We start from the raw sequence: 25550 nt of genomic DNA on the forward strand, positions 1-25550 counted from the left end.
GAATGATGCCTTTGACAAAAACTAGACTAGATACACACTTACAGACATAGTTTGTTATTTCAAGTTTTAGTACTTCTTATAGATTAGATCAATAAAGTACTGCTATTTTTTGCTATGACACGTTCATAGTTCATTTCAATAAAAATCATTATATACTTAAATAAACGTTTATTTAATGAAATAACATCATTCACATATTTTTGGATTTTGAAGTTAATTTGTAAAATATATTTACACTAGTTATATAGAATTATGATTTCAGCACTATAGTAGTGTCTCTCCCCTTATTTTAGAATAAATAAATATACTTATGCAATATGTATAACAACATTTAACTAACATACAATTTCTTACAAGGACAAATATTTGTTATATTAAAAAGCGTTTAATTTTCTTCTAATAAAATGACAGATTAAGTATATTTGATATAATACACAACGTCATTTATAAATACGAGTATAAACATATAACTTATAAACAATTTAGTTTATGAAGTTTATAGTAAATGTAAAAAGAAGGAAAGTTAATATCGTGTCAAAGTTTTCGACGAAAGCGAGACAAATTTCTTAATACATTGTGATTGAGCCTTTTGAGATGTTTACTGCATACTTATTATCGTAGAGAGTGGGTATTTTCCGATCTTTTAGAACCAATAGGGAACTGTGAGAAGTCAATTTCGTCCATAGGGTAATCGGGTCTGTAACGCTTCTTGTCTAGGCTTGAGCTGAAAATATTATATAAATTAAATCTTTGTTGCGTTATTGTCTATGTAACAGATATAAGCTATATTCGTCAAGAAAAATAAGACTTGGCTTAAAGGTCTCGTTACCAGGCCATAAAATAATTATAAAATAAAAGCTAAATTCGTCGACACGAACTGTCATTTTCATAGAAATTTAGTTTTCGATTTGCTACATACACTACTGTTAAGGTGTTTAATCTATGAATTTTATCTGTTTACACGAACATTTTTCATAAACAAATGATAGTCATTCCAAATAGAGTGTTCTGAAGTATTCTGAGGGGTGCGTAATGTGAATTGCCAATTTTGATTTGGCGCCAAAATGATAATCAAATGTGTTATAGAGAATAGTGTAAACTTATACCATAAATATGACAAAGTGTTAAGCGCTAAGATCTGTATAAAATATTTCTAAAATCACCACTGTTACCAGCCTCAGCGACACGGTAAATAAAACTTTGGTCTGGATAATTCGATTTTTTTTACGTTATGAATACTGAAAAAGAAAAAAAATTGCTAAAATATACAAATATTCAAATCAAGACGGAAATAACAAAGATTTTAATACGTTCACGTCATTGTTTGAAAAGGATAATCCGATTACCCAAAGTGGGTGTGATGGCTTAACTCCAATTTTCACTAATAAATGTGGCTTTTAACTTTGTGATACCAATATCAAAAGATCTATAAGAGTTTTGTGCTCAAAAGTTTCCCAAGTTGAGATCTAAGTTTTCATATTTTATAATTAGATTTCACTACGAACATTTCTAATTAAATATTAACAATGGAGTTGAAATAACTTTAGAGTTGAGAAAAATGGAATAGATTTGATCAGAAATCTATCACAGCACAATTTTACAATTATTTATGAAGAAAGCGAACCGGGTTTGATGGTTATATTTTTCAATTAATGTTTGATTTTGACACCTCTTCGTCTGTAGATTAACGTGCTAAATTAATATGGCTGGTTTAATAATGGTTGTAATTTTACTTATAAAATTATACTATTATTTATAATACTCTTAAGTAATTTAATTCTTACACTGGGATGTCCAAGTAGTTAGGCCCCATAAACGGGTAGAATCTCTTGAATGGGAAGGGCATGGACGACTGGTCTATTTCGTCGAAGTTTCGCTTCTTGACAAATGTGTTCAAGTTTGATCTGAATAAGTTGAAAATTATTAGTATAAGACAAATCACGTTGGTTGAGAGAGTTAAGAGCTCGAAGATCCAGGGTTCGATCTGGCGAACATAAAAGGTTGCTTTTAATTTAATAGATGGTATGGTACAGCATCCGACATCTAACTGCATGCGGCACTAGTGGTTTTAGGTATTATAATACAAAATAGAAGAGAATTTCGTTATATTACTTCTTTTAAATATTATCAACAATCGAATATTACCCGCTACCCTTTAAAGAACAAACTTTCTGAGCTCTTACTTTAAAATATATGCCAAAAGTGCTTTTAGAAGATTCTTCAAAAGTTTGCTTAAAGTTTTCTTTCATAAATTCTTTTAAGAAAATCGGCCTCTTAGAAATGAAGTTAACGTTAATTTAATTATTTACCCCTAGTTACCACTTAAAATGATATTAAGAAAGAATATCATTAAAAGACAACAGCGAGGAAATGGTGCCAGCATTAAGTGTTACACGCCACAATGTTTCTAAAATATTGTACAAATTGTATTTATTCTCTTTCTCTTTCTTTCTTCAATCTTTCTTTATTTAATATCTTTATTTTAAAATTCAATCGTACGTTATGAATTAAAGTATGCTAGTTAAATTATAAATAAATACTAAAACAATAAATTATTACGTAATATTATAAACATTTAATCAAAAATACAAGCCGTTAACCGTTTTAAACTACAAACAACATAAACAAAGTTGAAATCGTGTGACGGACTAAACAAACAGATTTCCCCTGTGTGCTATATGTCTTGCAAATTTACTAAGATCGTTTCAAATTCATAAGCACGACCATTATTTTGTCTTACCCAATAGTATTGACCAAAGTTTAAGCTTGTGAGAAGTTAGTAAATCTTTTCCAAGGGACAGATAAGACGGTAAACGGAAAATAAAGAGGTTAAAATGTCTTTACGTTTAGGATTTGGGGTAGTGGTCGTTTTAGGGGAACCCGTAACGATTTATTTTCTATATTTAAGTGAATGTTAATAATTTAATATATTGAATTTTACCCACTGCCACCATTTCATAAATCTGATAAAAGCCAAGAGGCTGATTGTACACGGTTTAAATAAAAAAAAATTAACGGCAAAACATACAGGTACTGAAAAAATAAATTTGGAGCACATATGAACAATGGAATTTCAAACAAGGTTCTGCAAATATTAATATTTTTTTCGATTGAATTTTGGTATAAAGATATTAAATAAAGAAAGATTGAAGTAAGAAAGAGAAAGAGAATAAATTTTTTTTTACAATATTTTAGAAACATTGTGGCGTGTGACACTTAATGCTGGCACCATTTCTTTGCTGTGTTGACATTCTTTCTTAATATCATAGTCTGTACAAACTGGAATCATCACCAAGTACTATGAATTTCTAACATGAAGTAGAAGTTTAGGTCGAGGAATAGAAATATCGGTAAATTATATTTTCTTAATGACGATTTAAGAAGTATATAAAACTTCTGATATAAAAACGATGCAAATATAAATAGTACTCACCTGTCGATTTCATCAAAGTTTCGTTTCGGCAGACCATCACCATAATAGCCGTATGCGTATTCGAATGGCGGAACCAGATTTCTACCCAGTGGACTAAGAAATAATTAATAGTTGTTAATAAAGTCATGTAGTTTATAAATAACATAGATAAATAAAAATTCGACATCAACTAAATATTCAAAGAGCAGTGTTGGCATAGTGGCTTCAGCGTGTGACTTTCATATCTGAGGTCGTAGGTTCGATCCCCGGCTATGCAATATACTTTCTTTCTATGTGCGCATTTGAACGGTGAAGGAAAACATCGTGAGGAAACCGACATGTCTTAGACCCAAAAAGTCGACGACGTGTGTCAGACACTGGAGGCTGATGACCTATTTGCCTATGAGATTTAAAAATGATCTTGAAACAGAACCAGAAATCTGAGGCCAAAACCTAAAAGAGTACAACCTCTTTTTTCGCGCCACTGATTCTTTTTTTTTAATACAAATTCGAAGGGTTCATATGTTTTTTCATATGTTTGGGCCCGTTCAAGCAATACATAAGCAAATTTACTGCAATTTATGCCTTCTGTTGTCAGCAAAAGTAAGCTAACATCTTAATATATAATATAAACATAAAAGTATTAATTTTTTGTAGGAATACTCGAATTTTATTACCTTATATATTCATAGCGTCTTCCCAAATGTGGCATGCGATGAGCCTCTCGGACTTGCCTCACCAAATTGTGTCCTATAGATTCGAGGTTTTGTGGTTTGTTACCTACATTAATAAATGGAGTATAGAATACAATTTTCAAGCCGTAAATATGATTCCATCTCATACTTACCTGTTTTACAACTTAATATACCCTTATGTTAAAACGCTTTATGCGAGAAAGGCTTAAAGGATATGTTTCTAAAAGGTTTTGCATAATGTTCTTGGAAAGGGAAATTGGTTCTAGGAGGGTCAAAAAAAGAACGTATTATGCATATTTATTTATGTTTTAATCAGAATCACATACATTAAAATAACTTGATAATTACAGCTTGCAGATGATATCACTAATAAAATGATAAATGTATATTCACACTAGGTTTCCACCTCCTATGGAATCAAGTTCACGGACAAAATTTCCCCCACCGATAGAATCTAAGTTGCGTACGAAGTTACCTCCGCCAAGAGAGTCAACGTGCCGTTTAACTAGATTGGGTCCACCTATGGCATCTAAGTTCTTCTTTACCAGGTTACCCCCACCGATAGAATCCAGATTTCGTACCAAATTTCCTCCTCCAATAGAGTCCAGGTTACGGACGAAATTTCCCCCACCAAGAGAGTCAACAAATCGTGCGTAATGTTCATTGTTAATACTTCTACCAAGTAGAGTTGAACCACCTAAGTTGTCCAAATTTTTTCCACCCATTAGGCTTCTTCCCAACAGGCTACTGCCACCAAGTCCATCAGTAATTCTTCCACTTCCAAGATTTCGGCCTAATAAAGCGCCTCCAATCCCATCCAGATTCCGTTCATATCCGTTCCTCATTTGCGATTGTAATATAAAATGTAGAAATCTTTCCAATTCCTGTCTTTCTCTTATCTCTGTAAGAAATAATAGCTATTGAATTATTCACTTTATTTTTGTAAAGCAAAGCAATACATATGTACTTACCAATAATGTGCCCAAAAAGCTTGTGCGTTAAGAACTGTGCGAATCCATCACCAAGAGTTGTGAGTTGTGAAAATGTGCAAAAAGTCAATTATTGTGAAGACTTCAAGATACGGTGCACGGGGCTAAAGGAGGACACTGAGTGGCTTTATTAGGTTAAGTGAATGAATTACCAAATTGCTGTGAAAAGTACCATAAGGTGCTTGGGTAACGGTGCCGTATTTTTTAGTTAACTAGAATCTTACCATTGTCATAACGATCAGCTGCGTTGTGCTCGTCTTGCTCCTGTTAAATATTAAATATGTTGCAAAAATTACGTATGAAAAATTTATCTATCTAAGTACATAGAATATTGTTTGTTAAAATATATTCTGTGTACATATTCATAAAATATATGGCACCTATGAAACCTTTTGTAATAACATATTTTATTTGCTTTCTTAGAGTCAATACGAGTTCGGTCCGTAAATACATGAATATGAGAAAATCGTGATGCGCACACAAGTAGCTGTATGCTTGGCATACTTCAAAAGGATTGTTCTAATACATTTTCACAATCGGACCAAGAAGAATATGTACAATTTTAAATATATTTGTATTTGCATATATTTTCTCTACCACAATGTCTTTTTTTATGGAGCCATTGTCTGTAAATAATTATGAATTTGATTGGAAATTTACTTCGCTATTATAATATTTCAAAGAGAGCTAGCAATTATAAGTAAAGACTTAATTATTCACCCAATTAACATTTTCCAATTTAGAAATGTAATTTTCGTAAGCGGGACTCAATATGATTTTCAAAATTATAACTTAAGGAAAACGTGAGTTTTTTGCAAATATCCATGGCTAGCATTACTCATTATATCATTTTTCAATTATTATAAAATAAAGACTGCTAATGATATCTACAATTTACACACAAGGTGTGGTTTCTTAGTACGTTCAAAATTACGCGTTACCCAATATGTCAGACACTGGAATGTTGAAACCCATGTAATCCATAATATGGCAATTACTTTATTTCTGTTAAACAATTATTTTGTTCCTACCTGACGAGGGTCGGCATTGCAGCAGACAACTAACGTGACCAGGGCAAACGCCACAACTCTGCTGACACGTATCATTGTTCCTGAAAATAAAAAAAATATATAGACAGCTCCAACAATCTAATTGTAAGATAAAATTTAACAAACCTATGAACCAGTGAGTTCATCAAGTGGCATAATAAAAGTTCAGTGATATAACAAAAACGAAATAATTTAATTTGCAACCACATATAATTAAACATATTAGACGGTGGTTATATGTATAACCTCAAAACATAGAAACTTCTGAAATATCCCAAAGTATTTGTATTACAAGTCCACAGAACAATAATCTTGTTTGTTTCAGTTTGTGAACCATATTGGCCGGCCTCTGCGATTTCGTAGCATATTGCTACGGTAAAATTTCTATAAGCTACGATGCCTGCTCCTAGCGAGATTGCGTAATGTGTGCTTGGTATTTAAGGCTTTGGCATAAAGATTTTGAATACACTGAAATACATCGTGCCTATAGATTATTGAAAATCACAACTTAAGTAATTGCTGATCTATCAATTTGTTTATTAAAGCACTAAAAATTAACCATCAGAAAACAACTTACGCCTAATTCTAGCGGCATTTCTTTGAATTACGATGTTAATGCGTCTTCTTATCTTTTTTTTTTATAACAGGGGGCAAACGGACAGGAGGCTCACCTGATGTTAAGTGTTACCGCCGCCCATGGACACTCTCATTCCAGGGGGCTCGCGAGTGCGTCGCCGGCCTTTTAATTTTAAATTCTTAAATAATAAAAAATATATATAGATTCAAATGTGACACACAATGTGGCATACAATGTATTCAGTACACAATATCGACAAGTGCATACACTCCTAGTGCAGTGTTCACGCATCATTTACACGAGTTGCAAGTCGGCGTGACAATATTCAGTGATAAATTGAGGGACAATTTATCAAACTTAACATAGAAACGGTTGAAAAGGGGGTTCATTTAATGAGTACTTGTACATGTATCTTTTAATATCTATCTAAAGATTTTTTTCTGGAAAGAAATTTTATCATAGAATGCCTGTATTTAAATTTATTTACTAATATATATATATATATATATATATATATATATATATATATATATATATATATATATATATATATATAAATGTATATAAATTTTATAGCTTGCCTTCAATTTCATAATATAGTTTTATGATACAGTTTCAACGTCATGATCTTTAGAAACATCATCATATTAAAAAAAAGGATATGAGCATCTAATTCCTATAACACATGAAACTTCCAAGAGCTATAGCGTATAGTTATACCTACACGATGCTAATGTTATGCCATCAGAGGTTCGATATTAGAAAGCTTACATTAGAAAAAAAACACGTCGGGATCAGTATCGCACCCTTATTAAAAATTACTAGTACTGAGCACAATTTTGTAATTGTGTCAAATTGTCAAGGTACTTTAAAGTTTCGTCTGTTTGTATTCGAGGTATAGGGGTACTCGGAATTTGAGGTTTTCATAGTTATACAACTAAGTTATTTCCTCCTAAATTATTTAATAATATCCTACATTAAAGGAGTCTTATGGTTTTGAAATGAATACAATAAAATCCCACTGATTAAGTTGGGTTATTAAAAAAATAATTTTAAAAATTCACGATGTTTTATAAAAACAACTAAAAAAATGTGTACATTTCAGTAGTTATAATTTCTTAATACGTTTTTATTTGAAGAATTAACGTAATTGCATTGTCCATATTGGAAATAATGTTCTTCATGAATTGTATATGTATAATAAAACTGTTTCTTACAGCCTTGGAATGCTCTTAGTCATAATAAAAGTATATTTCAATTTGAAAGGCGACAGGACTAAAAGGCTTTTTCATTAGTGGGGGTTAAGTGATGGTGAATATTTAAGTGTGGGTCAATCAAATTAATAAATTTATCTTTGGTTTTTAAACCGAAATGTAAAATAGTATTCTTTCTACTGTATATTAAACCTTTGGGGTTTCAATAGAAATATATAACTCATTTTGAAAGTCAACTACCAGGGATAAGTTCCAAATAAGCTATTTATTACTAATTGGTAGGATTAAACACTATTGTTGCATTTCACGACTGTTAGATAGCATTTTTCGTCATGAAACCCAAAGTTTCTAATTCGAAATTTTTAGATTCCGAATAATTTATGTGTTGCATAGCTATTTGGTACTTTATCCGTACATTGTGAAACAGACCCTAACACATAAAACTTACACGAAGATTCCCAAAATGTCTAAATGTCTTTATCAGTATTTTAGTTAACACAGTGTGATAAAACTGACTAGCTTTCTCGAAATGTGTACTAGATATCGGCCTTAGACCAAGTAATTTCTCAATATTTCTAATTAAGCTAAATCGTTACATACATATAATACACACAATAAAAATAATCAAAAGGATTCCATAACAAAATTTACCCAAAACATTATTTGTATACATTTCATTAAGATGTGTAAAGCTTTGTTCATCAGCGAGGTAAATTTCAAAAATTCCTTCGGGTTTTAATATGCGTGCCAAGTTTTAATAAACAATGTTTGTTTACTTGAGATGAAATATACATTGTACCTGCGTGGTACAAACATCGTTTTTAATAAAAGTGAACGGATATAAATGAAGTTTTTAATTATTTTAATGTGTGGCAATTAATTTTCATACTTATTATATCTACTAAATTTGGGTAGAACTGAGAGTCGCCTAGCGTTACAAGGAAAAATAATAGCAAAATATCTTCGCTTTTATTTTAAATGAACGAGCGGGTATGATATTTCGATATATATTAAACATCGATACTCAATTAGATGTTAATATCAGAGTTTTCAATTTTCAATAATTATACCATTTTTATAGTATGTGCAGGTGACTAAAACTTGTCTAAAAAAATGTAAAGTGGTTTATGTACCCAAACTGTTTGAATGACAATTTTGGTACATCGTAGATACTAAGGGTAAAAAATATCTATGAATTTTTATGTTGTCCAGGCCATTGTTAGTATATTAGAAGCCTTGTTAGTTGTCACTGTAAGTACAATTGTAGGATACCGTAAGGTATAGAGAATTCGTTATCTCTTTATGATGTTCTTTGTATACAAAATGTGATCTTTCATTTATATAGGATTACATAAAGGTCTTTGAAAGCACACTAGACGTACCCTGTTAATAATAAATGAAGAAGGTGAAAGCAAAGTGAAAACAGAACAGGATTTTAAGGATTTTCATCCATATTTTTACATTTACAATTATAATTACATACATATAAGGAATGTAGACATGCATTTTTTTATATCAAATTTGGTTTACAATGAGATTTGAAAAAACAATTATAGTCGGATTTCCCGGGTAACAAAAAATTTATGTGTTTCTGATTACGTTTGCATGACAATACTATTTAATTTGTACGTGTGAGTTAGTTAACTTAAACTCGTGGGTAAATTTTTCATTATTACATCTTAGATAATATACTTAATACTAATAAAATGACTTAAACGTTGAAATATATAAGAGTAAAAATAATTAATACGCCTAAAATCCTACTACGAGCATGTTTTCCACTCTACGAACCTATATATGTATAATTAGCAATACGTATTACTTTACTGTATCTAGTAGAATAATGTATTTAGGAAATACCAGAAAAGTTTTTTTTAATTGAAATAACATTATATTTGTATTCTAGGCAAAACTCATGGATGCAAAACAAAATGTCCAATTTATTAAGATTTGAGAAAGTTTAATATCTGGAGAGAATAGGGAATCGACCGTGTATTGAATTTGACAAGGGGTTTTACTAGAAGTTACCGAGATCAATCAAGATTCTTTATATCGTTGAAATAAATTACTAGTGTAGTTTATTTATACATACCAAAAAGTAAAATATATAAATTAGAATAAATTAGAATATTATTTCTAACGAGCTCACAACCAATTTAAATATTTATTTATACAGGGATTAAGTTTAATAAACCGATTTCGTAGCAATATTTATGTTTTTAAATTATATAATCATTTCTATTCCGTATATATATCAGACTATGCATTCAATTCATAAAAATTGGTATCATTAAGTTCAAAATTAATTTGTTGATCTACTTTTCTAAATTTACCTTGAAGATGTTACACGTGCGACTAATATGAATGATTGCTTAGTATTTTTCAATAGAATATTTTTAGATATTAAATTGGTGGCCAAATTGAAAATAGTAAATAAATTATATCAATAATATGTATAGTTATTTACAAATATTAATACGCGTGTATTATAGACTTAAAATATAATAGTAATTTAATGCCATAATTTCAATTCTTATTTTTATAGTTAATACATTTAGGTTAAAGTTTAAAATATTTAAACTTTATTAGGACCAGCTAAATGCGAATAAAATATGCTATCTTTTATATGCAACTAAATGTTATTTTGTAATTTACTCTAACATTTGATTATTTTATTAAATTGTAATTCTTGTATTTTAAGTTTTTTATTATTAAACCTTTCGAAGAACTGTCTACGAAATTTATACGAACAGAAGATAAATTTAAACTAAATAACTAGTAAAATATATACGTCAAATTTTTAGATAAAACATATTTCACTAACCTTTCACAATAACGCTGCTTAGGGATTGTTGTTAAGTCGGTGATGTGGTGCGTTATGCCGTGGAAGACTTCAGTGCGGCTTTTATATGGTTGGGAGGTTTGGGCGGGCGGTCCGCCCTACGCCTCGTTAATGCAACAAGCTGCCTCACGTATACTCTATTACCAATTACCTATTGTCATCTCTATTTTATTATGATACCGTTTCTTTAAAAGATAAAATAAATACATTACTGTATTCTATTTGTCCTTTCTTAATTATTATTATTACTAAGTAGGTTAAGAACAATGTTTTTTTGCATATGTGTGTGTGTTAAAATACTATCTGGTTACTGTTAAAATTACTCTCGAAGATTTTTTTAAAATCGTAAACGAGTTTTTTTTGTTTTGGACATGTAAATGAGTTATATTACTTTTGTTATATTAATTTAATTATACGGTATAATTTTTATTTTCATAAGTTTTTGAAGTAAATCTTTTGTCTTTCTTTAATTAATAATTTTTATTATTACTTACTTATACTTATACTAATATAACCGCAAAGGTCTCAGATATCTCTTTCGTGATGATTAATTCTTTCTAATAAGCGATAGGCAATTTTCTGTGCCTGACGCACTCCGTCGACTTCTTAGGGTCTAAATCAAGCCAATTTCCACATGATGTTTTTTCTTGGTGGAACTAGCGAGTGCTAAATAAATCGTTAACGAAAGTTAGCGAAAGTCCATTGGTACATAGCCGGGAGTCGAATCGACGATATGAGAGTCGCTCGCTGATAATAATTTTTAATAACATCATATCTTATATAGGCCCCACGTTATAGAAACCATCAAATATCTATAATCCAAATGCATCTAATAACAATCTTCGTGGAGTAGAAATCCATCCCAGAATTAAAATTTCATTCAATTGGTTCTCAGAATCCAATGTTGATTCAGGCTAACTACAGTAGTATCCTATATTGCAGCATATTATTAAACTATTCTATACAGGTGATCAGCTTTCTGTGGGACACGTCGTTTTAAGATTTGAGCCAAGACAGTTTCCTTATTATGTTTATAATATTATTATATATATCTTTTTTTAGTAGTAGGAGGCAAACCGTCAGGAAGGTCATCTGATTTCCGGTGAAACCGCCGCCCATGGACAGCTGCAGATTTGATAGAACCCTGAATACTCTACATGGTAAATGCGGTAGAACATGCAGAGAGACCATACATCTCTAGTTCTCTACGCAACGCCAACGGATCACGCAAAGTGGTTGGTCGTAAGCGTCCGTTATTGTAAAAAAAATATTATTGACGTCATCTATAATCTGACGATATCACTCAACTTTGAGAATAACATAACCTTCGACAAAAACGTTCGACGCGACAAACTTAACTTTGGAAGTCCAAGGGACTAAAAGATTTATGATGCAAGTCTTCAGTAGACTAATGTTTATAACAGACCAAAGCCACCAGCCTACGGGTTCAGACATATTTATTTAACGTTAAAAAATTCATATAGATGAATTCTATATTCGTCAAAGGCGGCAAATCTGTACATATAAAAATTCAGCAGCTAATATTATAAGTATTTTCAATTTCAACAGTAATTTCACATAACTTCAGTATAATACTTAAGTTATTCGTCTTCTTGGCGTTACAGAATTTATTGCATTTTTGAATGCAATAAAAATTTAATGATATGAAGACGACATCGTTAATTTTAAATAGCTTGGCTTATGGTGTCTATACCTTATATATAATTAATTAAATATGTTCGACGTCCTGGTGGACAGGAAAACTGTGTCCAGTTTGTATTTCACACTTCTTTCTATTTAAGATTATGAATACAATTAATTAATTTAATTAAAATAATGCTACAGGTTTGTATACTCATATAATATAATCATACAGTGTGTAAATCATACTTAACTAAAGTTTTAAAAAGGGAAGATACAAAATTTTGTATTATACAAATAAAATGTTACTGAAATTGAACTTGTTATTGCACAATAATGAGAACACTATTTTAAATTATTGCCTTAACAAACTTTTCTAATATGTTTTATAACACGGTACAATTTGTAAAACTTTATATGCACCACAGGAGAACTAAAATATCTTGGCTTTGTCAAACATGCCGTGAGTTAGTTACCACTTTTGATAAAGTGAAACTGGGGATTTCTGAAAAATTAACGTAAACTTGCGTTCTGGATTCAAAACCACTTTCTTGACGGATTTTATTTGCAACCTATGTTTAAGTAATCTACTGAAGAAAATACGGCCTATATTACAATGAAAACAGTCAGTTTGAATTAAAGAATTATTTTAAAATTATGCATTTATATCAAAGTATGAAAAGTGAAACAAAGAAAATTGTATCAACATTAATGTGTATTTCTGTATGCAAGACGCGTCCTATTATATTTTGTCATTAGTAAGATGACGTACTTTGTAATTATTGGAGTCTTGACGAGTCCAAATTATCACGAGGATAATGTTTAATACCAAGAGGACAGTGATCATTTTCTAAATATATCTTTGAGTCAAATTATCTACTATGATAAAGTACTATACAACATATTGTACGTATAGAAACTATAAATTTTAAGGCAACTAGAATAGGAATGTGTTTGATGTATATTTTTCGCTACGTGTACGAGGCTTGATATTTTTAATGAGTTTCATTATGACTGTTATTCGTTCGGCGAGGTAAGAAAACACTGCTGTACACCACACCGCCTTTATAAATATTTTTTCTCTACATAATACCATCTCCTGGTGCAATTTTTTTTACAAAATTTAAATTCAAGGGATATGTAACACCGGCATGGTTTTGTTTTAAAAACATACTTTTCATGTAGTATCCATGGTTAATAATCACTTCCTGTATTAACAAAGCCACAAAATCCCAGTAATAAAAATGTGTAATCATCCCAAGATTTATTAGTCTGTATAAAATATAGCCGTCATTAGAATTTGCTCGTATGTCCTGTTAATTACAGCTTTCAATAAAAAAAAATAATTGAGCGTTGGGTTTTGTAGCATGATCCGGTTTTTATTACAGCTAATATGTGTAGGGGTATTTGTTATTTAAATTTTCATAGTATTGTTGTGAAATATTATGTCCTTGCTGCTGTATATGAAATTGACGTTTTGTCGTACTGGCCACTTTGTCATCAATCTAATATTTGGTTAGCAATTCCAAATTCAATTTTTTACAACTATTTACTTGTGGATTTGTTTTTCGAGAACCATGATCCATTTCATTTTCTCGTTTTATTATTTTTTCTTTGCGTACTTATTTATAGAATGGAAAACATGACATATTGCGTTATTTACGAGTACGAGTTCCACCATATCTGCAGAAACGGTTCGAAGGATTAATTATGTGTATGGTGGCGGTGTAGTATAAAAAAAACTTAGTGCGTTTTTAGTTCCAACGTTTTCGTTCTGGAAATTTCGACCGGCAAATCAAGCCTCGTCACGTTCAGAGTCTAAACTTTGTTGATACCGAAGACTTGGAAGAAAAAAACAATAAGTTTTTTATATTATTATTATTATGAGAGGAGATTTTAAATGATTAGTGTTGGCTTCAGCGTGCGACTTTCATTCCTGAGGTCGTAGGTTCGGACCCCGGCTGTGCACCAATGGACTAACTCTAACTTTAAAATTGACTCGAACGGCGAAGGTAACATCGTGAGGAAACCGGCTTTACTTAGACCCTAAAAGGCGACGGGGTGCGCCAGGCACAGGAGTCTGATTACCTACTTGCCTATGAGATCATGAAATAGAAACAGAAACATCCCAGATCTAAAAGGGGTTGTAAGCACCACTGATTAATTTTTTTAAGTAGTTTTGACACCAGCTCATAATCATTGTCAATCAATCACAACGATTCTATTCCTATAGAATAATAACATCTTTTAAAGAAAACACTTTTTTACCGGATTGAAGCTAAGTAATTAAACCTATAATTATTTAACATAAATTTTAAATTCTTCTAACGTTTCGCGTACTTAGTCACGGTGACTGAAGACAAAAAGTATTTAATGTCAAAAAGTATCACAGCTGTAGAAAAATAATAATAATAGCTTCCTTAACAAATAAAACTGTCTGCCTCATTTATTGACTGGATTTCATATTAATAATTTTAAGTGTGTTTCGTATTTTACATTTACTCAACAGGTGAATTGGTGGTTCCTGTTTAAGCCAATTCCATTATCTAGAGTGCTCTTAACAGCAATAACTGCCACTCGAAATCACTTTTTCATTTCGACTATGATACGGATCATGTGATTGCGTCAATTGATAACATTGCATTGCTACTGTTGTGTATATTGATTACTGGGAATTTATATTTGTTACACGAATGTCAAATACTTAGAGACAATTATTTCAGTGGACGTATGAAGTTCACTAATGAAATAGTTCTAATTCCGGTTGTCCACGAATGGATTTTATGGTAAAAAATATAAAGGCATTTTCTTTTGCGAACTGTGGAATCGACTTACTATGACATATACGACCAACTATTCAAAATTCGAGCGTACTCCTCCCTCAAAGGCCGGCAACGGACCTACTAAAAATAGGTGTCTATGGGCTGCGATGACTGCCCTTTTTGGGCGTCCTGCAGGCTCGTTTGCCCCCCTATTATATAAAAAAATCGATGACATAAACTAGGCAGAGAAATTTGCCTTAAGCCTGTATAATAAAATTTAGTTCGTAATTCGTAAAGCTGCGTTGGAAGGATACAGACGAAACAATTTTATGCCTGGGATTTCAAGTAATTTAAAAAAAGTATGTGTAGAGCTGTATAATATTAAATTTGTTTATTAATGAGAGTTTATCTGAATTTTCCGTGTTTCATTTACTATAATTTCTTGGTTCAAAAATCTTCAAGAACTTAATCAGAGAACTTGAACAACTAACAATCAGACGTGTGAATACTTTATTTTGATAAATCTTAAAGTTTTTCATTAACCTTACCTATTGCAATGAAAATCTTCAATTAACAGCTTACTTTTTTACAGTATATACACAAATTATACTCTTGCTGCACCAATAATTTGGAATAAAAATTACGCTAAAAAATAAGATTTTGTACACAAATCGGCGGTCGTAGCACTAATGTTATAGCTTCTAAATCGTGATATATTTACACTTTTTTTCTTCCTGTGACATAGATCAGATATCTTTCACCCCAATTATAGAGACATACTCATAATACAGTTTCACATTATATATTATTTCATTAATTTTTTATAATTTTTTACCAACCTTTTCTATGTATAAATCTTAGCTTATGGACGTCATTATTTTTATTTTTGTTGAGGATTGAATTCGTTTGTAAAATACTTATCAATAGCTTAAAACCCAACAGAGGAGTAAAATTAATTAAATTTTCAATTATTCATAACTATGCTACAAATTCGAATAGTTGGAAAGAAAAACATTTATATGAGAAACATTACAGATTCAGTTCAGTTTGATATAACAATGAACTGTGCATGTTAACGACTTCGCAATTCAAATTGCAATCTTGTTGATGTAACAATTATTTAATAATGTACGTGTAATTTCCAATTTCTATCTAGTATTCTGAGAACTGAATTATTCAAATATGTTAGTAGAGTCAAGTAGAGTTTGGTGGTACGATATAACGAAGATTCGCAATAAATAAATAAATTAATAACTTGAAATCATTCTTTGATGTTGGTATAAAAGTTCTATTAAGGTAAGGAAATCTTTTATGTGCGACTTGAAGCAAGTAAATTTTTTTTTCTTTCTTTTTTTGATTAAAACTATATAAAGAGAACGTGTTTGAAAGTAGCGAAGACTCTTTAGCTCTCAATTTCGACACACAGGCGAGGCGTATCAAGTAGTAAGAAATTCTGATAGATTTGCAAAATATTTTCTCAAGCTCAATTCTCTCATGGTGGGGTCGAGTTTGTTTTAAAAGGGGTTCTGTTGAAAAATAATAAATTACTATAATAAATATAAAAATAAAATACTACATATATTATGTACAAAATATACGTTATTTGGCTTTGGCTTTTTCGTGGGTCGAGACATAAAAATGATTGAGAAACGATGCCCATATATATTTTCTATGAAAATATATGACGTTTAATATAATTTGAGATTATATTGACCTTTCGGCTTCCTCCATATGTAGAACAAAAGTGACATGTTTGCTGCAAGTTTTTTAACACTATTCATAATCCTTGAAAAAATATTTTTTATTTAAAAAAAGATAAATGAGTCACCACCATGAGCAGTCGTATGTACTTACAAAGACAAGGCACTAATAATTTGATTCTAGTCCGGAAATGTTGGATGTGTGAGGGTGTATAAGTGTGTATGTGCAATCTAGGTGATCTTAAAAATCCATACTTTCATATTTTCTTAATTATTTATTTATTAAATAAGTCTACAACATCATACATATTACGAAATCTACTGATAATTTTATAAAATCTTCTATCTAATATGTACGACAGTATATGTAAACATAAGTTTTGCTAAAAATAGGAATTAAAAAAATACAATTAAAAACATAAACAAGATAAGATAATTACACAATAAAACAATAAAAAATAAAAATTACAAAGAATGTTGGTACTTAAAATAGAGAAAAAAAAACATCGGCAGCAGCTTTTCTTCGAAGCTTTTGGAAATAATATGAAATAAGTCGAGGCTCGCGTACTCTTATTATTGAGCAACCAAAATGTCATTCAAAAGTAGAACTATTCTTGTATCTATTATAATTATAACCTAGAATTTTTAATTACAGAATAGCGCTAGATTAGGTTAGATTTAAATTGGAAAAGTGTATGAATGTCGAATGTAGCTGTCACAACGTGAATTGATTGTTGCGATACAGACACGAGATGTGCTTCAAAAAGTTTTCACTGTTAATATTCTATTTCAAAATATTTTTCTCGTTTTTAAATTCTAAATGAACGTCAGTATAGATTTTATATACGATCTTTCGACTTTTATATAAATTTAGATTTTCTAAGCCAGAGATGTTTCCTGTGAATTTTTGAGATTTTTCAATAACTTCGCTTATTATGATGTACTGACAGATATCTGTGTTCAAGTGCTCCGAAAGCATTGAAGAATAACTAGGAAACTTATTAAAGAATTCAACAAAACAGCGCCTATAGTAATCATATATAGACTCAGAAATTTTCTTCAATCAAATAAATAAAATACACAATACAATTTAAGAAATAATACAAATACGTTTTACATATAAGTTTTTAAAAATAATCATACCTCACAGTCTCCATTCGTTCTAAATTACCTTTAATTATTAAAATAATATGACACATACATACAATTATTTATATATTATTATAGCGCTGTTGTAAACTTTAGACACATTCTGAACTAATTGTAACTAATCAAAATCGTATATTACACAAACGTCAAAAAGGAATGTGAATATTTGAAGTGGATTAGGTACACCAAAAGACATTAATTATGTCGTGAGCTTAACAATGAAGACAGTCAGTCGATCTTTGTATTGACATCAGCAGTTCCATTGATATTTAAAAAAATACAGTGAACCGTTTCAGGCACACACACACTGACGAAAAAGCCTCATTGGATTATGGCTATTAGGACTTCGACTCAAAATAAAATATGTTAACATTACATTGAATTATATAAACAAATAATTACATATTTAAATATGATTTTTTATTAGCCTGCTTTTTGAGCTACTACTTGCTATGCTTTGCTATGCTACTGTAATAGATACTGTTCGTTTTTCGGGAATAAAAATCTAAGTAGTATATTTAATACTTCAATTATATACTTAGGTTTTTATAAAATAAGTTTATTTTCAAATTCTCATTTTTCTCAGTGTACAAGAAATAAATAAAAAAAAACACTCGAATTGATTTAGCAACATATTTTTATTTATGTAAATTACTACTTGATTTGGTTTCTGATAAACATTTTTAGTTTAACTACAATAAAGTAAAAACTATCATTAAATACATAATTTACTTTATCTGCGGCTCCTTCGGAAGCGAAATCTTGAACTGTAGAAGCACGATTAAGTATATGGCAATCATGCTGATAGCCTGAAAATATTTTTATTACCAGGGAATACAGTTATCGACCAGATTTTGCTTTAGTTTGCACAAGTACAGTAGAACGCGGAACTACCATAAACCTTCTCAACTTGCAGTTAGCAACCTTAAAGAATAATTGCTCCGTTGTAAATCGAACCTAGAATATGGTACGTGGGTATGTTATCCACTAAATCAATGCGATGAGGTTTTTATTTTGTTATAACGTGTACAAGGACATATTAATGTAATTTTCGTTCCCATATATTGAAGGACTTAAGATCGGGCTCAATGCCTCCTACCAAACTAATAAGTATAGTATAAACACTAATAAGTCTGCTACAGCTTGTCCTTGGACATAGGATATGTCTAAGAGATTCCACTCTTCTCGGAGTCTATCTTTACGTAGCCACATACTCTTTTACTTATATCCAATGATAAAACAAATCAAATAATTAATAATACCGAAGTAAGTAGCTCCCTGTTGACATGAGCGTATCCCTTTAAACTCACCACGGCCGGATTCATCTCAATAGCTTGAATGAAGTGATCGATCTGGGGATTATAACGTAAACTGGATATGAGAAAATAATTTTGAGGGTTGCATCCAAAATATAAAAAGAATTAAGATTTGGATATAAATGGGTGCCAAGTTTGTGTGATGTGAAACCAGCAGCCTGCTGAATTATTTCCGAATCAATTCGACTAAGAGTGCTTAAAGCGCACCAATTTTGAAAAGGCCGGCAACGCACTTGCGAGCACTGAGTGAGTGTGTATGGACGACTTAACATCAGATGGGGCTCCTGCCCGATAATCCCTGTTCTACAAAATTAAAAGTTTAACTATCGAATTATTTAACACTATATATTTCTTTATAGCACTATTTATATGTGTGTATATTTAACAACTTGCGGGATGGATTTGTCAAGGACCTCGAAACAATAGGGGTTCGAAATTAGACGCGGGAAGCACTAGATAGATTGCGATAGCGAAGTGTAATTGAGGAGGCTAAGGCCCACAAGGGGCTGTATACCATTGATGATGATGATCTTTAAAACAAATTAGTTCATATTCAAAGTATTAACATAATAATTAAAGATATAGTTTGTTCCTTTATATAAAATATATCTAATTCATAACAATGTAATTGTAATAAGATTAATATGAAAATACTCATTCATATAAAAATGTTCGTTTTATACACTTCGTATTGTTTACCTTTTTGATATACATGTAGATAGTATTGATTTAATTATAAGTTATTTTTCTACTTAAAATGCAATTTCAATTGAATCGTCTACGAGAAAAACAAACGTTATCTCTATTGACCCGTTTCTGTCCGTTTCAGTGATGTAATATGTCCATTACAGTATTTTCTTTCTATTACAATAAAATTCATTTCTATAATATTAACGCAAATTTTAACAATGAGATTGTTTATCGCCTTATTAATAATAATATAAACTAAACTCACTAGCTAAAAAAGTTGTTCGTATTTGGTACTCTTCCGTCTCTTACAAACTATGTTTACTTTCCATCAGTTTTTTATTTTATGGCAATAGTTGTAACTTTATGCCAGTTTCAAATAAAATATAGGGAAACTACACGAGATAAGAAATCAAGAAAAATTTCAAAAAGAAACAAAGGGATTAGCTACTTAAAAACATAATATTTACATACAAATTAAATCTTAATATTATTATTAATTATTAAAGAAGATTTATTATAAGTACTTTAGTTTAAAATAAAGTAAAAACTTTACTTAAACTGAGAGTTTAGTTACGCATTAAATATTAAGTTTTATAATTCGAATTTTCAATATAATACCTCCTTTTGTGTAGGTCTGTCCACAGACAAGACATCAATTGACAAAAGAGTGTCTTGGACGCCAGCTGCGACCTAAAAACAAAAGAAGAGCTGAGGCTGAACTTTGCAATAAAATAAGTTTACTCGATATTAAAATACTTGAAATTAATGTTATAATTTAAAGAAGAATTTGAGGTACCTTTAGCGTAGATTTATGTGAACAGTCCGCAAATATGAAGAGCAGCGTAGAGCAATAAGCCGCATCAACGAATAATCCCATTTCCTTAAATGTAAAACCAAATCCATGGTCTACAATCTCTGATAGTGCACCGTATATCGCTATTGTTATGTTAAAAAACCTGTAAAGTTTGATGTATTTTTTATTCATGGACACTCACACTGCCAGAAGACTTGCAAGCGCGCTGTCGGCCTTTTAAGAATTGGTACCTTCTTTTCTGTAGGACCTAAGTCGTATTTGGTTAATGTGTGATTTTTGACCACAGGAGGTAAGTTCCAATGCAGCAATGTACTCATTCTATGTGTAAGTTCCCTGGTGTGACAAGGTCATAGACAATAAATTTTAGTCTTTGGTACGATTTTTTTTATGTAACCTCTGTATGTAAAAAACGTATGTGTAATGTTTTTAATAATCATACTTAGTGTTCTCTCGACTCTAAACCAGAAAACCCAACCAACATGTTTAAGTTTTAGTATTAAATGTGCTAGATTTACTTTCGTCTGCAGTGAACGCAAAACGTTACTTTTATGTGTACGGCGACAGCTTGTACGAAATAGATCTCAGCACAAATATTTTAATCAATTTCAATATTTTGTGTTGCAATTCCAATAAATTATTAAACTTACATAAAGAGGCAGTACGTTGAATATGTCCGGGCGTAGGCGTTGCCTAGGGATTGTAGGAGTTCTGACAAATTCAGCCACAAGAAACGATAGCTTGATATTAGGTGCGCCGTACACTCTATATTCACGTCCTAGAAAATATATAATTAGGTGTTAAAATAACTAACCAACCTTTTTTCATGTTTTGTGATATGCTAAAAAAAGTGTAGCTACATACTAAGTACTATTATCTACTACGTGTAGGATAAGCTTCCCTTAAATCAAAAATCAAACTTCAATTGTTCTATTTCGATAATTCATAATCTAAGTATTTTTTTTTATATTTATTATTTTTCACGAAATTACAGAAGACTAGCCTCATATCCCTACATTGTGCTCTTATATACATGAAAATAAATATCACTAAAAACAATCTCTTCCCGGCTTTGACCTCACAACTTCAGATAATATACAATTTTATAATACATTGAGTTATTTTGCTTAGGAACAGACAATAGCAACTTATAAAATGAATTGATAAAGTATAATTTTAATATTAAAACTAAACAATGTAGCGTTGACTAATGAAGTAGAAATTATGTGTCGCTCAAAGAGGACCGTTTGAAAGTTTAGACAAACGGATCAATCTAATCGCATACGAATCCATTTGCATGTTTTCAACGGTTTGTTTTTGTTGCACGGACAAAGGCTGATATTTTTCTAGCAACGAACTATTTTCATTTGTTCTATTTAATTCCAACTCAAACAACGCAGTTTTCAACGAGCCGTAGAAGGATTCGCGGCAGTTTTGCGTACACTATCAATGTGGTCGTATCTTTATTACACATACATACATATAAATGTCGATATATGGTGTGTTTGCATAATGTACAGTATGCAGACTGGTAATTATGGTATTTATTATTGTAATCATAGTCGGTGGGGAATAATTTCTTTGTATCATTCTGTGTGTACAGGATTTAGTAACTTCGGAAAAGTATATTCTAACATAAAAGATTAAAGAGGCTACAGTCGATGGGGTAGCAAAGACGTAAGTTGCCGATTTTCAATGGTCACTGTAGATCTTACTTTTACATGATAGTGATATTTAAAGACGATCATTTTAACTTACATCGTACTAAAAAAATAAAATATATAGTACTGGACAAATAAAATATGTAAGCAAACATTGTATAATTAAAAGCTAAACCAAAAATATTTACCCGTCGAAAACACTCCGACAGACTCTGTGAAGCGGTTTTAATTCCCCTACAATTAATATACCAAAGTGCGCAATTCATATTTATCATCGTTATAATGTGGAAATAAGCCGCTGTGTGTCGCAATAGAAATCCTTCCAACAATGCACACAGACTCAGCAGGAAACAAACCGCTAATAAGAGACATCCGATACTTATTATTACAATAGTCGTCTTCAAATTCGGGAATTGAAGGTTCTCTCCCGTAACACGGTAATATCTTACCTGGAATATACAAAATAATATACCATCATGAAATTCCGCAGTTATGTTACAGTACCTCATTGCCTCAAGCGTAAACGCGATATTTAATTATGTTGAAATTCATACACAAAGGTCCTCGTTTCTCGAAGTTTCCCGAATAATCCGATGTCGACTATTCAAATACGAGGTTTCCAATCTAATAGTGCTTGCCTATAACGAATTAGGTTCTATTGGTTTTCATACTTCGAGAATCATAACTAAATTTACAAATAAAATTATATAGCGACCAGACAAACGTATTTATACAGAATTTCTGTTTGTACATACATTGTGTTATATTTTATATACTCTGTGTCCATTTTATTGATTGATATTTTTGGATCAGTGACTAGTCTCTGGCCCGAACAAAACATATTTCATTTAGAATCTAAGACTTCTGGGTACAACTCGCTGTGATACTACACAAATGAATAAATTATTTCGTAGAGTTATTTGCAGGATCATTTAACCTACTAATAAAAGGTATAAATAATTAGTTGTATTATTTAAGGAATGTGAGTGTTATTTCATAGCCCAATTGTAAGTATAATTCTTAGCTACAATTTATAGCATATATATATATTTTTAATTTCCTAGTATTACTGTCCGATTGTCATTTCCTAGTATGACTGTAGTATTATTTTATAGTATAACCAAAGTGCTCAATTTATAAGCGACATTAAGATTTCTTTACTTGGAATTTCCCCCAGCTGGTCTTATAAATAGCAACTTGATTCGCCACCCCCCAACCGACGAACGGTATCCAAAAATGCGGTACAAGAAATGCTACAAATATCACAGCGTAAATATAATCGTCGAACTTTCTAATGGACCTCAATATCATCACCCTTTCGTATCCAACAAACAGGACAACCATTGTAGCTATAATATAAAAGCAAATCGCGTAGGCCGTGGCTCTAGACCTCCAGCTAAACGTAATCGTTCCTGTAAATAAAATATTTCTTAGTAATTTTGATAGGTCGTCAAAGTACAGAACATGTACAATATTGTTCTGCTTTTAATGAGGTAATAAAAGTAGATTTGGATGATTCATACATTGTAAAAGTATTGACAATTAATTTAAACATTTCGTAATCTAAAAATATATGTACTAACCAATGTCTCGGTGTTTATAATAAAAATGTTTTTAAAGTAACTGATAAGGTGCGAATAGGTTTTTTGGTAAGGAGGTCCTTCTTTCTACTAAGAACTAATCTAAATTTATTTTTGTATGTAGGTAAATAAACTATACCTATTCGCAAATTTCGCTTACTTCGTAAACACAACTGAGAATAACGGAAACAGCATAATAATCATAGATTATACAAACAAATACAACATTTCTTAAAGTAATAATTAAATTAGGTTACCCGGTCGAGAGCGCGTTATTGGCATAACAGCCAGGGCTCTGAACAGCACCAACAGTAGCTTATGATCGCGGTAGAACTGATCATGAATCTCACAGGTATCCGAATCCTGGGACGACAGCATATTACGTTGTTCACGTTCCTATGAGGACAAAATCTTTTGGTCACTTTGTTGGGTACATAGTAAATAGTATGGAACCTTGATTTATAGATTTTAGAGCTTGGAACGAACATTTTATTGTTTATAGATATTTTTAAAACTTTTTTGGTCTTTCAAATTCGTAAATATTTACGAAAGTTCTCCGGTTAGGATCGCCATGCTAAGCACTAAGGCGCAGAGGTAACAAACTACTATAATTTAAATAAAACGTAAAATACAGCCTTTCAAATACTTAAAACTCAATTATACAATAAATAACTTACATAATCCCTTTGAGACTTTTCATAAACATCGCGATGTCTCTTAACGCATTCCATATCCTTTTGTAACATGGAATTATTAATTCCTTCATCGAAAAGGTGGTCCGGAATCATATTGTATGCTACCTTTTCAATGGTTTACCTCCAAATGATGTTTGTAAGTTAGATTAACAGCGTATAATTAATGGAAGTCGTTAGAATATTTTAAAGAAGGTAAACAGAAAGTGGAAATTAAGGCACGGTGTTCATTAAAATTTGAGGCAAATGATCGTTGTCGTGCATTTAAAATAGATCGTAACCTTGTAAATGTTTACTGTAGAAACTTCAAACAAATTATTTTATATAATAGATGTTGATTGCTATTTAATAACAGCCTTAAAATGTGCAATTTCAAATGTCATGACCGACGATTAAAGAATTAGAATATAGATGATACTGATGAATATAATGGTTCATCCTAAAATACGTCGTCAAAAATGAATAAAGATCCAAATATATATTAAATTTAATAAACTAAAGGTATTTTTTTACGATGAACGGCTAGTTTTTGCCACAATGTAGTAATAAAGTGTTATTACCCAAAAAATCATCATATATGTACGTAATTAAATTGATGCCTTAGTTCGTCACCGTTTCGACTAAAACCAGTGGCTTTTGACACGTTAAATTTAACAAAAACTACCAAAATAAAATTCCCGCCAAATCCACCGCTTGCACCTCTATAATATCCCAACTCGGCCTCATATAGAGTACTGTCCTCATCTCATGGCAATGCACTTGCCTTCTGC

General features: G+C 31.0%; 2 protein-coding genes across 2 annotated transcripts; both read right to left on the minus strand.

Moving 5' to 3' along the window:
- Window positions 1-517: 517 nt before the first annotated feature.
- Window positions 518-10869, minus strand: LOC110998866 (orcokinin peptides type B). The gene is made up of 8 exons (XM_022267667.2): window positions 10761-10869; window positions 6128-6207; window positions 5321-5360; window positions 4514-5008; window positions 4090-4141; window positions 3434-3526; window positions 1785-1904; window positions 518-724 (listed from the first exon to the last, which is right to left on the minus strand). Exons 2-8 carry the CDS (start codon window positions 6200-6202, stop codon window positions 613-615), a joined length of 987 nt encoding a protein of 328 aa, XP_022123359.2. The 5' UTR covers window positions 6203-6207; window positions 10761-10869; the 3' UTR covers window positions 518-612.
- Window positions 10870-15674: 4805 nt separating this feature from the next.
- On the minus strand, window positions 15675-24876 carry LOC111001900 (gustatory and odorant receptor 22-like). The gene is made up of 10 exons (XM_045631172.1): window positions 24766-24876; window positions 24346-24484; window positions 23670-23920; window positions 22697-22957; window positions 21498-21625; window positions 20833-20992; window positions 20655-20726; window positions 19293-19382; window positions 18763-18839; window positions 15675-15705 (listed from the first exon to the last, which is right to left on the minus strand). The coding sequence occupies exons 1-10, from the start codon at window positions 24874-24876 to the stop codon at window positions 15675-15677; spliced, it is 1320 nt and encodes a 439-aa protein (XP_045487128.1).
- Window positions 24877-25550: the final 674 nt, after the last annotated feature.

The sequence above is a fragment of the Pieris rapae genome, chromosome 14 (assembly GCF_905147795.1).
Source record: "Pieris rapae chromosome 14, ilPieRapa1.1, whole genome shotgun sequence".
NCBI lineage: Eukaryota > Metazoa > Arthropoda > Insecta > Lepidoptera > Pieridae > Pieris > Pieris rapae.